The following is a 14,342-nucleotide window of genomic DNA, read 5'->3' on the forward strand; positions in this document are numbered from 1 at the left end:
AATATGTAACCTGTGAAATAACCTAAATTCCTAGTATTGATTGTGCAAAGTCATTTTAAAACTGTGAAAACATCCGAACACATTCCATATTTCTGTAGTAAACATCTTATGTACAGCATATCTAAAACACAAAGACCTGCTTGTCATGTCAGTGTGCCTACGAAAGGGAAATTAGATAAGAAACTAAAATGCCTGGTTGCTGTAAACTTCTCAGTGTCATTTTTTAGTGGAGGTGACCATACACTGAACTTTTGAAGGAGCACTTAAAGAATGTAATTGTCAGACTTATCTGTCCTGATAGCTAGGCTGTGCTTTTTCAATGTTATTTTGAGTAGTATCTTGTCAAAAGTGACATCCATAATTAACCCAGTGCAATTATCCACTGCACATAACAGTGTACAGTAGCTTCATGCATGTCTTTATAAGTCTTGTCTTAAATGTCAAACCAACTAATTTGCAGGAAAAAAATAAAGTTGCTATTTTTTTTTACTTATATATATATATATATATATATATATATATATATATATATATATATATATATATATATATACACACACAGATCAAACAAGTATTTTGGCCACCAGTGTTATTTGTAAATGTTCTGCGTGCCACAAAGTTCACAATGTTTACAGTCCATCTGTGCAGCTGTTTGAAGAACAGATGAAGCAGTTTAGTGTCAGATATTTACTTAAATGATCTGGTTAAAAATAAAATTTATTCTAAAAATGTAATCTTTTTTCATTCAATCCATGCTCAGCTGTGATGACCATTAAACTGAATTCTGTTCTAAAGCAGATTCACTGGGTATGTGTTGTAGTTTTTATTTTATTTTTTTTTCTGTTGTTTAAGATGAATTGCTCTATGAACAACATTGATGATGATTTGGTATTGTTGAAAAGCTTAAGGTTATTGAAGAAATGTTCCCTAGATGGCAGTGTCCTAATGCACAAATGCTGAAGCTCAAGCTTTGGACAAATGAGGATCTACAATTTTTTCCAGACCTCCTTGAGTGTTGATTGAAATACCTTTAGTTCATAGACCTTCGTCATGGTATTGTCATATTTAATTGTAATTATATTTTTAATTTATATTAATGATATGGCCACGATTTGTACCAAACTCCTCCCAATATTATTTGCAGATGATACAAATCTTGTAGCTCCTCACCAAGACTTTAATATTTTAATCAAAACGGTCAATTAGGAACTATCTTCCATTGTGAAATGGTTTCAATGGAATAAACTTACTCTCAATATAAAAAAATGCAACGTTATGATTTTTTGTAATACTAACAAACATTACCCTATAGAATTATCTAAAATCTTTATTAATAACACTCAAATCGAATTGGTTCAGCATACCAAATTTTTGGGAGTCATTATAGATAGTGGTCTTAAATGGTCTAACCATATCAACTTCGTATCTAAGAGGTCAGCTAAAATGTTGGGTATATTGAGGAGGGTTTGTCCTTTAGTTCATTCTTCAGCTTTTTTAACCTTATATTATAGCTTTTTGTTTCCATTCATTAATTATTGCAATATTGTCTGGGCAGCTACCTATCCTACCTATCTGAAGAAATTAATAATCATACAGAAGAAATATCTTAGATTTATTTCTCATTCAAATAGATATGCACCCTCGGCACCCCTTTACAATAAAAAAACAATAAAAATAAATTCAAAGTTCTCCCTATTGATAAGGTAAATATTTATCAAACATGTCTATTTATGCATAAGTTTATATATAGGAAACAAGATCTACCAGACTCCTTTCAGAGTTTGTTTATCCCTATCTCACATGTACACTCATTTCAAACTAGACATAGCAATAATACTTTTGTCTTACCTTACACACGAACTACAAGACATCAATTTAATATTTCTTTTAGAGGTCCTAAGCTCTGGAGTGATTTAAGCCCATCGTTGCGATCAATGTCCTCTTATTCTGCTTTCAAAAAGCATTTGAAGAGACTACTATTGCTAGCCTGACGCCTTTATGTAGTCCTTTGTAGGTATTGCTTGCTCTTTTTGCATTTTCATCTAGATTGATCATCTTTTGTTATTGAATTGTTGTTTTGTATTGTTTTTTGTTGTTGTTGTTGTTTTGCTTATGCTCTTGTTTTGTTTCGTTTGTCTTTTGTTTTTTTATTTTGTTTTTTTTTGAGTGTTTAGTCTGCATGTCTCATGAGTTAATATGAGCAGGAGTGGAACTCTGTACAAGCCTAGAGTGGCTTCGTTCCCTCCTTGTATAGTTTTGTACTTGTACTAAATATGCTAAACAAATAAACTAAACTAAACTAAACTAAAACTAATTTTTGACACGTGAGTCTATAGCCCCTTTCGCACACACTTTTCCAGATAATTACCTAATGAGGGACACCTCAGCTTCAGTGCGTTTATCTCTTCTTTTACAACATTAAAGTGAACGTGATTGGTGTTGAATTCAAGCAAGGGTGTCAAGATATTGAAATCACTCGACTTTCTGGAAATGTGTCTAAGATAATCAACAAACAGGAAGTACCTCTTGTAAAGTTCACTGAAATGACATTGACATAGGATTTAGACTAAATTAACTGTTAAGGATATAAATCTGTTATAAATAAAACAATGTTCTAAATTATCAAATTATATTTGTGAGGAATTTATACATTAAATTTTGCACAAAAATTGTTAAAATGTGTTAAGAATATTTTCGAGTTGATACAATCTTTGTCATCCCACTTTAGAAAAGGATGTTTCAAAAGTGGCACAGCATGTTTTGACTAATGTGGGATAGTCTAATAAAGTTATTCAATTGATAAATTGTGCATTAAATGCCATTTTTGGGCTAAATGTAAATTTTGGGGCTTATAATGCCGCAATATTATTTGTTTTAAGATCCAGATTCACAGTTTAGCGACTAGAGGACAATGGGATCCTGGACCATGATGAGTCCATGACTGGCCAGGCCTGCTTATTTCGGATATGAAGTGTTTTCACCTAAATTTGCTTAACACAAGCTTTTAAAAAAAAAAAAAAAGTTTAATATTAGAAGTTTATAGAAGATTAATAACTGTTTTAAAGGCATTCCATGTTCGCCAAAATTTGGGGATATCTTTTAGACGACCTTTCAGATTTATTTTATTACAAAAACTTATAAACTTATTTCATGTTTCCTCTAAACCATGTGTTTTTTATGTATAAAGATCAATGTAATTATATAAGTTAACTTTTTATTATTATTATTATAACAGTAATCTACGTTCAATTAGCTTATAAGACACAGTCAAGAAGCATAAATTAACAATCAAATTAAATCAATATCAAAACAATTCAACTTCACTACAGAGTACACAAAAGTGCCATTTAGTTAAATTTACAGACTGTTTAATGAGCCTCAGAGGTAGCATGAGAGCATTTAAATTCATAATTACAATTTTAAGTGATGAATGTTTTTAAATAAGTTATGATTATAGGAATATCAAATTATTTAATAAATGGTGGTGGCAAGTCCCTGTCTTTGTCAGGGAATCATTCATTCAGTCAATTTGTTCAAACAGCTGATTCATTCCGGAACAAAGAAAGTGACTTTTCAAAAAGATTCTTTCAGAAAGTATAATTATTATATATTGTATAATAAAACATAGAAATAATTTTCATTTCCAAAATAATCTAACCAGTTGGATCTGGAACGACCCCAACCTGAAAAAAATCATACAAATTGTTTAAAGGGTGAGATGTAAAGGTCATGATCATTAAACTTGTGTTTTTTTTGTTTTGTTTTTTTGTGAAGACCTGTATCTTAACTGTAAATCATGCTTTTTACAATCATTTTACATTTTAATGTTACTATAAATACTGCCCTTCCTTGCTTATATTGTATTAATTTTATTTGTGCAGGTCTTAAAAAAGGTCTGTTAAAAAAATATTACATTTGAGCTTCAAAATCCTGTAGAATCCCTGATTGTGAAATCCAATGCTAGTAAACTGGTTTGTGTGCTGTATTATGCAAGGTCAGGAGAGAGTGAGACGTGCCGTCAGTGCATCTGTCCTTGTGTCACAAGATCAGGGAAAACTATCTAATGCTAAGAGCATGATGAGCACCCCGAGTCTACCCTAAAAACAAGTCTAAAAAAAGGGAACAACTAAAAAAAAAGTCAAGTCTAAAAAAACAAACAAACAGGAAGTGCTTTATACTGTACCTATTACGTCATGTCCTGTGGATTTTATATGATCAGAAAACATTGCATCCTCTTGCAATATTCAAGGCCCAGAAATGTAGTAAGAAATTCATTAAATAGTCCATGTGACATCAGTGGTCCAACTAAAATTTTATGAAGCTACGTGAATACTTTTTGTGTGCAAAGAAAGCAAAAATGACAACTTTATTCAACAATTTCTTCTCTTCCAGTTCAGTCCTCGACACGTGTCCACAAGAGTACCATGACGCATGCATGTGCATTCTGGGCATTAAAGGTTCTCGGATTTCGTCAAGAATATCTTAATTTGTGTTCCAAAGATGAACAAAGGTCTTATGGGTTTGGAACGACATGAGGGTAAGTAATTAATGACAGAATTTTTGGGTGAACTAACCCTTTAAGTTTTTGGAGTGTCTATATACACTAAGTGCAAATAGCCCGCCTTGTTGGCTGAAGCTATTTACACTAACTCCGCCCACCAACGTGTGATTCGACTACTCAACACTGCAAAAGACAACCAACAATCATTTGTTCCATTTGCGCAGATGGTAAATCATGTGACGTACTCATTTTGACCCGATTGACCTATTGAAATTTTGGCAAACTTTTTTCTCCCTTTTCAAATTTCAAATCACATCAGAAAAAAAAGAATATAATCAAAAAGTTGAAAATAAAGTATTGGGTAGGGTTAGGATATGTGTAGGGAGGGCTTTATTGTCCCAATAAGGTGGCATTCATTTTATAATTTTAATTATAATTACAATTTACACTCAGTAAGTTCATGTTGTATACTGTTTTACAATGTACTACAATACTAAGGTGCAGATAATTGCCACTACTTACAATAAGTAGTAAAATTTTTAACATATTGTAAATAGAATCTATACTGTAGCTATTTACACTTAGTGCAAATAGCCGCTGCCTTAAGTTTTATTCTTATATCCCTTTGTTATAACCCAATTTTTTTTCTTTTTTTCTTTTTTTCTTAATAAGGAATAAACTTTAGATGTGTGGTTTTGACAACATATAAAATCATGAGGAAAAAAAACAGTTTTAAGAAAATAAATTATTGTTTTATTACAAGTCTGGACAAAGTGAACTCTATAATAATTTAGAGATGATTTTTTCCCTTTTGTCAAGTGTGTGAATATAATGATCATACATATGAAGAAGCATTCATCCTTAACAATTTTTACTGCAATCATCTTCCTCTTTCACTCCACAGGTAATATATAAATTACACACACACACACACACACACACACACACACACACACTGATCTCAATAAATTATATCTCTGGTTTAAATAAATAGACTTCTCAAATGTGTTCTTTTTTACAGCAAAAATATGTGCTGGCCTTAAAATCCAACAGACTGGATTAACAAAGAGGAGCTGTTCTTCTCCAGAACATTTTAACAATGTATGTGGTTATGTATCTCCTTGTATCCGTTTTAACAAGGTTCTCAGGTTGCTCTTCTGAATGATGTCTTCTGTCGATGAACACCTGTGGCGTAAAGTTTGGTTGCTCGTGTCTCAAAAGCGTTGACCATCTGTTTGACCACCTCATCAAAAAATACTGTCACTAATTGTGAGTGGAGCAGAGATTTGAACTCAAATGACACCTAGAAAGGGGATACACAGTTATGGGTAAAATTAGCATATATTTTAACCTAAAAGTTCATTTATTTATGTGCTGTATGATTTGAAAAAAAAAGCTTTGATGCTAAAGTTCATTTGAGGGTTTTTCTTTTTTTCATAATTAACAAAGGCTTTGCACTGCTAACATTTATTCATGTTTTAGTCCTTTTTTTTTAATCACTGTGGCCTTTAATCTCCCAAATCTCCCAGATATCCTAATCTAATGACGTTTAGGTCGTACAGTTCCCTCCAGTAATGGAATGGTTTTTATGCCTGTCTTCGTTACTGGCTATTTAAAGGTACAGGTTGTAGGACCTGCCATGAGAGGGCTCACTATCAAAACAATGACAATCGTGTGGTTTGATGACGCTAAGAAGGAGTGTGGAATGATGGGATTTGTTGTCTTCTATCCAACCTCTGACTACCATCAATCAGACGGAAAGATAAATCATGGATTTAACGCGAGTTCAACGATTTGCGCGAGTAGATTACATACCAAGTCAATGCAAAGACGCGATCAGACTATGGATCAGACGCGTCCTCGTGCGGGTCTAGAGACATGATGCCCTGAGTTTGGCGTGTATGCCCCATATTACTAATCTTGTTGATCGTTATAATAGCATACGTTTTCTGTAAAGATACGAATCAAAACAACTCACCTGTCGAGTAAAACACAAGCGAGATCGGCATCTCTTACTAGTTGAAGTTTGTCGCATTTGTCCACGACACTGTTGTCATGTGGTTTCTACGTCAGTAAAGGCGGTAACGAAGGGTAACTAACGTCATTAACAGGCGACTGCACTGCCCCGTGTCACTGTTTAGAATGGGAATTTTCCCATGATTTACAAGTAGTTGAAAACATTAAAGATACTGTTAGTAATCAGCTGGACAAAATATATAACACTAGCCTTGTGGTTTTTGGATATTTTACTGCAAATATCTTACAAATTGTACCTTTAAGGAGAACCAGAAGGGCAAATCACATGTGGTAAAAATAGCCACTAATTTGGTCTAATACCTCTGCTTACTTTGAACAGGAATTATGGGATTAAAGCACCAAAGAGGAAGAACATGAGTAATAGAAGTGTCAAACTGATGAATGTAGACTGTAAAAGGGTGTGCGTGTCTCTGTATTTGCCAGCTGCACTACTTACAAAGAACTCCACATTGCAGGATTCGGCCTGGCCTGCAGCTCCAGGAGTGAATTGCCACAGCGTCTCAAGGTGATTGAAGAGCGTGCCGTCTGTACACACCGCCTGAAACACAAGAACATACTTCAGACAGAAGGCCACTGACAGCTTACTTGGCCAGTTAACTGATCCTGTGATGCATGGACATGCTGTAGTCTTAGCACAAACATCAGATTTATCCATGTTAAATCAATACCACTTAATCTACAAAAATCTAGTTTCAAATCACAACCTCTTTTTGTTAAAACAAGAATAATGCCTTTGTAAAAAAAACGTTTTCTAATTTCTAGATAGTTTTTTTAGACTCACTCGGACTTGGTGGTTCGGGATGACTGTGACCTCAGAGGTGTAGCGTTCGACAAATGGGGGGAACCCGATTTCAAGCTGAGCTTGCATGTCCCCATTTCGCCCCTTTGTCACCTTTGACCTCTTGCACCAAGGCACAAACTGCTGGTACTGGTCCACATTGGCAACAATGCTGTACATCTGCTCAGGTGAGTAACTGGTGGGAAAATCAACTTGTGTTAGCAAAGATATTGCTAAAAGAGAATCAACTTGTACTGAAAGTGAAAATTTTTCTGTTTTATGTAACAGCATTTTGTACATACGCAATGCTTCGGCTCTCCGAGTACTCTATTCTCCGCGCTATGAGGGGGGCTGATAAGTTAATGAAGCTCCTGCTGGGCACCATCTGAGAAGATGCTGAAGGAGGAGGTAAGCTTACTCGCCGTGTAGCTAAGATGCCACATGTTCTTAGATGTCTTTAAAAAAAAAATTTGTTATTCACCTGACAAAAGGAGAATACTATGGGTTACAGCAACACTCTTGTCATATGTCTGTAAAGGGTTGCATCATTCAACTTGTTGACAGATTTGTTTACAACAAATGTGAAAAAACGATGTTAAGCAGTGTTTTTGGAAATTTCTATGTTGACCTGGTAAAATGACGTACTTTCTAGTAAATAGCAAAGAGCAGCCGATCAATTACAGGTAAGCCCGTTTCACCGCTTTATGGCCCACGGCCAGAAGCGCGCGGCCGCGCACTGGCACTGCGTTATTCAAATAAGGCACGCGCTTCGCTTTCCTTCCAGAAAGAAAAATCATTAAAATCTTTCAAAAAACTAAATTAATTTGCTGGATTAAAGCTTTATGTTATAGTTACGTTATAGCTACCTTTGTGAATATTTGACAGAAATACAGGGCTATATTTTTTTCTTCTGGTGCTCACAGTACTCTTTCAGTTTCTCCGTCTCGTGACTTCTCACCCCTCTGTGTCCTGTGAGTTATTTAACACCGGCAAGCTCTGCTCTTCTGTTTTGTTAGACATTCCCACACAGTTCACAACTACCTAGTCTCTCAGTTCACCACTGCAACAATTTGACAAAAAAAATTGACGCATATTTATTTACAGTCGTTGAACTAAACTGTAAAAGAAACTTAAAGCACCAGGCTGTTTTCTGAACTAACGTTAGTCAGTACGCATTTGGAGGTTTGTTCAGGTAAAATAGCCTTAATAACTGAGTTATATCTAATGATTTATAAACAGTTCTCTCTCTTTTTGATGTTTAATGGATGGCCAGTATTGTAACAGTTACAGGCTGAGTTGATGCGCTTTTACCTAATGGTGCAGTTGGAGTTTCTCCTCATAACCTCGCACGACTGTCTTTCTGACATCTCCAGAGCCCGGAGGAAAAGCGAAGTGGCCTTCTTTGCCATTTGTGCTATTCGAAAGCTTGTAAAATCACTGCAGCTTTTCCGAAAATGGAATGGTATCTGTGTCGATGGCCGTATTAACCGGCGGCTCCGCTGGAAGTGCCCGATGGTGGAGTCGCTCTTCTGTTAACGAGCAGAGCTGTAGAGTGACGCTGTGAGGGGAGGAGCTGACAGGTGCTTATTCACCTTCAGGAGCTTCACTCTGGCGCGTCATTGACTGTGGAACAAGGACAAAAATGCGCTTCAGGGCAGTGACTCTCACCCTTTTGAATCCAAGCCCCCAAACCCCCCACCCCACCCTTGTTCACAACAAATACACAACAAATATTAGAAGGCCCTATGGGGTTTTTTATGATTTAGAAGATAAGACTTAAATATGAGGAGCCAATATTTTCGAGTTTAGCAGAAAAAAAATTATATATATATATATATAAAATATAATAACAACTATGGAGATAAGACGAACACACTTTTAAACTCATATATCCAGGTTTTTCAAGACCATGGTGATATATGCCACAATAGGGAAGAAAAGGCAATAGCATTTAATACGACTTTAAATCATTTTAAGTCACCCTGAGGCCCCCACAGATGATTTCTGGGGACTCCTGATTATAAGAATCACTGCTTTCCTGTGCACAGAGAGCCAATATGGCATCCTACAACCATAGTTTTTCTTTCTTTTCTTTTCTTAAGAAAAAAAAACATACTGTAAAATACATTTAATGAATGATGTAATGTGGTTTGTAACTATCAGGTAAATACTTTATTTGCACCATGTGCGTACATGTACTGTATATAACATCAAGAAGTTTACAAAGGTTACTCTATTTGAGGTGAACAAATGGGCCTCCAGGTGTAAAAAGACAAAATATGAGATATATGAGATATATACATATATATATGACTTTTTACACCTGGATTTTTTATATATGTGTGTGTGTTATTTAAAAATAATAATAATACAACAATTATCTTCAGAGACGTGAGGGTCAACAATATTGCTTCCTGCAGGTTAGTTATGCCACACTATTTTTTTTATTTGGTATTAAATTATAAAACAAAATGTACTATTTATTATTTATTAATATTAATCTGTTTATTAATAGATTATGTCAAATAACTTTTTCCTGCACTATTATTTCAAGAATTTCAGCCTCTCAGATTTCATTCTTTCTTTTCTTTCTTTCTTGAAGAGGAGGAAACGTCAGGAGGAGAGGAATCATGTGCTTCTGTTTGAGCCTGACTCAACATGTCATTAACCCATAAAGAGGAACAGGAATAAACCAGATAAGGCAGAGTCAGTAAGTGACTGCAGTGATTGGCTGCTAGAAATAAGGTAACGCCACAGATGGGCTTAAATGTTAACTTTTCATTCAGTACAGGACTGCAAAGTGCAACTAATTGCTGTTGTGTAATAACTGGAACATCAACCATGACGTTGCAAGAACAGGCTTGATGCAGAAAATGTGGGCTCTTACAGTCGGATCAAAGTCCACAGTTTCAGGTCATTTGGCGCTGCTGTACACATGGCAAACACGTATATAGTCAATGATGCACCTGTACTTTATAACACTTATATCACCCTCTAGTGCAGACAACAGCAATTGTAGGTGTTATTAAGAGTTACATTAGTACTGAATGCTTCACACACTTGATCATTTTAAATATTTGGGTTTAATCAGGAACACACTTGAATACACTAATTACTTTATGTCTATGAAATGCTCAACACTATATAGTTTTAAATAAAGTTTCTTTACTGGCAATGATTATTCCATGGAGAATATTTAACAATCATAGACATTTCACTATAGGTTCTTTATAGTTGAAAATTTTTTATTTAATATTCTTCACACTAAGAAAAAGAACACTAAGAACTGTTCACTAAAAGGTTCTTTGGGGAACCAAAAATGGGTTTTCTATAGCATTGCTTCTAAAAAAAAACCCTTCTTGAACCTTTATTTTTAAGAGTAAAGAACAAAGACAGCTGCTAAAATGGCCCAGTTATAATTGTTTCACAGAGTCAGTCTTACTTTCTAACAAAGACAAGACAGTTGATTGTGTTCTGTTGGTTATGGAAACTAGATATATTATAACTTTAAACTAAAGTGTCGACTTTTTTATGTAATTTAAACCCATGAAGTAGCATCACATGCACCGCAATGGCTGATCCTTGCATTATGTGGCTTAAGTTGGTTATGTGACTGTCTCACCAAAACTGATCTCTTGTGTTAGATCTAATCCTCTTTAACAGTCCCTGATTAGAGTCCTCAACCTAGTCCCGACAGTGTCAGAATACTCAAATCACTACGTCAGTGTGTGTATGTTATTGCACCTATCAATGAACAATCTCTGCTGTCTTCTTGGAACTGTAATGTAGTGTGATATGATAGGACAAAACATTTTTTTTGCAAAGTATCACATAACTAACTGACTTAGGTTGGGTTAAGCAGCTATTTCTTGTTGTGTGTGTACATATATAGGCCATAGATCTCTAAAAAACAGAACGAAGGTGTAAGGCAGCTGTGAACCTGTGATGTGCTGGTCATCAGTGATGTTGGCATGTGATCCAGATCACTGTGTCCTTGAATGAAACAATCACAAAATAGAGCATAATAATGACCTTGCACAGACTTGGTATGCTCTTCTCTCACTGTTTCCTCACTGAAGAAAAATGTTAAACACTGATAGTGGTCTTGTGCGAGAGAATAAAATAGTCCTTGAGATGAAATTCTGCACAGAGTTCAACAGTGAGGAATACAGAGGAACACAGACTAGTAGACGAAACACACAAAGATTTTATTTTCACTGACTCAGTGTTGTACAATTCACAGTAATTTAGAGTATATTAGTCATTCTAGCAGTAGAAACACTGCAGTATAGTTTCAGCCAAAGGCTTAATTTGTCAGCACTTTAAAATGTATATATAAAATGTAATATAGTGTCCATACTCCAGGGCTTATGAAAAGAATCTTCCATGACATGTAAACATCATATCTGTGGATCAGTATTGGATGTGGAAAAGAGGAGTTTGCATCCATGGAGGTGAGTTTCAGGCTGCTCATGGGTAGCAGGGCTCTGTTAGTGTAATATCTGAGAAGTGGAGTCTGGGCTTCAAATGCCTCCATATACACCTAACAGTAAAGACAAGAGCGAGAGGAGCACGTTAACACAGTTATTGTAATATGAGTTGTATCTTTTAAACTTTCACACTTATAACAACATGCCACTCTTCTTTCCAGTTTTTTCCAGTTAAAAATAAAAACAATATTAAAATTAAATCTAAAAACACAAATCCCTCATTGACGAAAAATTTAAAAATCCAGATGCACAAAATTAGATCAGTTAACCTTAAAACTGTTTTGAGTGACTAAAACTCACAAATGTTGGTAATCAAATGAAACAACAAAATGAAAAATAGCATAGCCATTCATTAACTGTGCGATCAGATAGTGAAAATTACCTTTAAGGTATTTAATGACCTTTAAGGTATTTAATATTACCTTAATATTATTGTTGTATTGTACCTTTTTTGATCTACCAATTGTTTTAAGATTCATTAAAATATTATTTTAAATGATAAATTATAAAATAATTCAACTCAAATCAATATTTCATATCTGTTTATTTATTTGGCTCTGAATCAAGCCCATTTGAATCAAACCCAAGGGTTTGACTTCCTGAATCAGACGTTCACTGAGGCTGATGTTACCTGTATGAAGTCCTCTGTGTCCTGAGCTGCGTTCTGCAACAGCCTGACGGTGCTGCAGGTACTGATCATAGGCAACGTGTGTGCGCCTCGTCGCTGGGCTCGGTTCTCTTCAGGTTCATCAGGAAGTCTGTGATGACTGGTCCGCATTCAATCAAGCTCACACTGCAGCATGGGAGGTGTAATGTTTAGATGGATTTAGGATAGCGTAGGGGTACCTGAGCAATATATCTGAGGATCATTTAATAGGCAAAAGGATTCTATCTGGTCATGTATGAAGTTGTGCACATAATACTCACTGCATACTGAAGTGCTGGAGTAGTATAGCCAGGCTCTCACAAGCACCCTCTACTGCACATTTGCTAGCACAGTAGTCCTCCTGAGTTTCAGACAGAGAACATTTATTTATTTTTAACTTCTTCTAAAACAAAATTATCCAGTTGTTACAAATATACAATTAACAGAGAAGACAGCACACTTTGTAATAATTCCAGACTTTATTATAGATGATTTAATAAGAGTGGGCTCTCCCTCACTCTCTGAGCCTGCTTCTGCCTCATCTTCAATGGAAGTAGGGGGGAGTGGGGTAAGTTGAGCCAGTGGGTAAGTTGACCCACCTCCTGTTTTTTAACAACTGTACACTTTTACTGTCTTGTAAACATGTATTTTAGAACCACGCATAATTTCTCCCATACTGTGAACAGGAGAAACACATGGAGGCAATGGAAGGTACATTAACTTTAAAACCTGTTTTTGGCTTGTCAAATTACAATTTTAGCATCAAACATCAAACCAAATTTGCCCAGCTCTAAAAATATTTGTGATACAGGAGATTAAGCAACATATAAAATCATGCAAATCAATTTGCTAAATATTAGTCTGAACTGATAAGCAACAGAGCTATTTTTCCAAAATGGTAGCTATGGGGCAAAGTGAGCCAAATGCTGTTGGGTACATTTTTTTTTTTTTAAATAAGTTGAATAATGTTTCTTAAAACCAGCATTATGCCACAAATGAGTTCTGTTAACTTAACTTGTATTGAACCCAAAATATTCCTTGAAGTGGCATTAATCTATTGTTAGTCAAAAAACGGTTTATTTAAAAAAGAGAAATAACTTTACACCAGAGTATTTTCTTAGAATAATTTAATCCACTTATAACTCTTATCAGTGATGCGCGGGTTTATCCAAAATGAGCGGGTGCCTGCGGTCACTCGTGGTCGCCCGCGGTTATGAGTCATCCACAAATATTTTTAATGATATTCGGGTCGCGGTCGGTCGGGTCGTTAAAAGATGCCAATTAAACCTTTGTAATTAATATAGTACTAGACACATTTTTGAAATACATAGGCCTACACTTTATTGGCTGAATAACTGGCGCGAAGATGACGCACGAGCTCAGGCTGCAGGTAGAGATGAAGGTGGCAAGAGAAAAGGTGAAGACTGGGGAGCAGGGGAGCACCGGTGCTGTTTTTTTCATTAAGTTTTGTTTTATAGAAAACTCTTTTTAAAAGATTTTCGTTTTGTATAAATTGTATCTTAATTTTGATCACTGTTTTATCAATGAATTGCCCTTATTTAATGAATAAGAAGCAAATATATAGCAGACAATGTAATTAGGCGCCGGCACGATCACTTGCAGTGCATGTGAACTGGAGGGTGCCGAAACTCAGCGTGTGCCTCACAGATTTGAGAAATATAGGCTATATATTACAGAAAGCTTGAAATGTCTACTTTTAAATGAAAATATTAAAACCAAAATAAATAGGCTGTACTCTCTGATTATGTAATCCATATGAAATGTGCATTTCTCTCTGGCATTCATGGCGAGTCTGCATCGCCAACTTCATCTCAGCGACACAGAAAACACCAGTTTATTACTAAACAATTAAATGTCTCCTTGCATATT

General features: G+C 35.3%; 1 protein-coding gene across 1 annotated transcript; it reads right to left on the bottom strand.

Moving 5' to 3' along the window:
- Positions 1-5,231: 5,231 nt before the first annotated feature.
- Positions 5,232-8,873, bottom strand: LOC132149051 (coenzyme Q-binding protein COQ10 homolog, mitochondrial). The gene is made up of 5 exons (XM_059557955.1): positions 8,628-8,873; positions 7,619-7,771; positions 7,320-7,512; positions 6,975-7,076; positions 5,232-5,804 (listed from the first exon to the last, which is right to left on the bottom strand). Exons 1-5 carry the CDS (start codon positions 8,723-8,725, stop codon positions 5,646-5,648), a joined length of 705 nt encoding a protein of 234 aa, XP_059413938.1. The 5' UTR covers positions 8,726-8,873; the 3' UTR covers positions 5,232-5,645.
- Positions 8,874-14,342: the final 5,469 nt, after the last annotated feature.

This window comes from Carassius carassius, chromosome 9 (assembly GCF_963082965.1).
Source record: "Carassius carassius chromosome 9, fCarCar2.1, whole genome shotgun sequence".
In the NCBI taxonomy this organism is placed as follows: Eukaryota; Metazoa; Chordata; class Actinopteri; order Cypriniformes; family Cyprinidae; genus Carassius; species Carassius carassius.

Coding starts and splice junctions, on each gene's coding strand:
- LOC132149051 (XM_059557955.1), bottom strand. CDS start 8,725: ATGGCAAAGAAGGCCACTTCGCTTTTCCTCCGGGCTCTGGAGATGTCA. Junction 7,513..7,618: donor TCGGAGAGCCGAAGCATTGC/GTATGTACAAAA, acceptor TTTTCCCACCAG/TTACTCACCTGAGCAGATGT. Junction 7,077..7,319: donor TCCCGAACCACCAAGTCCGA/GTGAGTCTAAAA, acceptor CTTGTGTTTCAG/GCGGTGTGTACAGACGGCAC.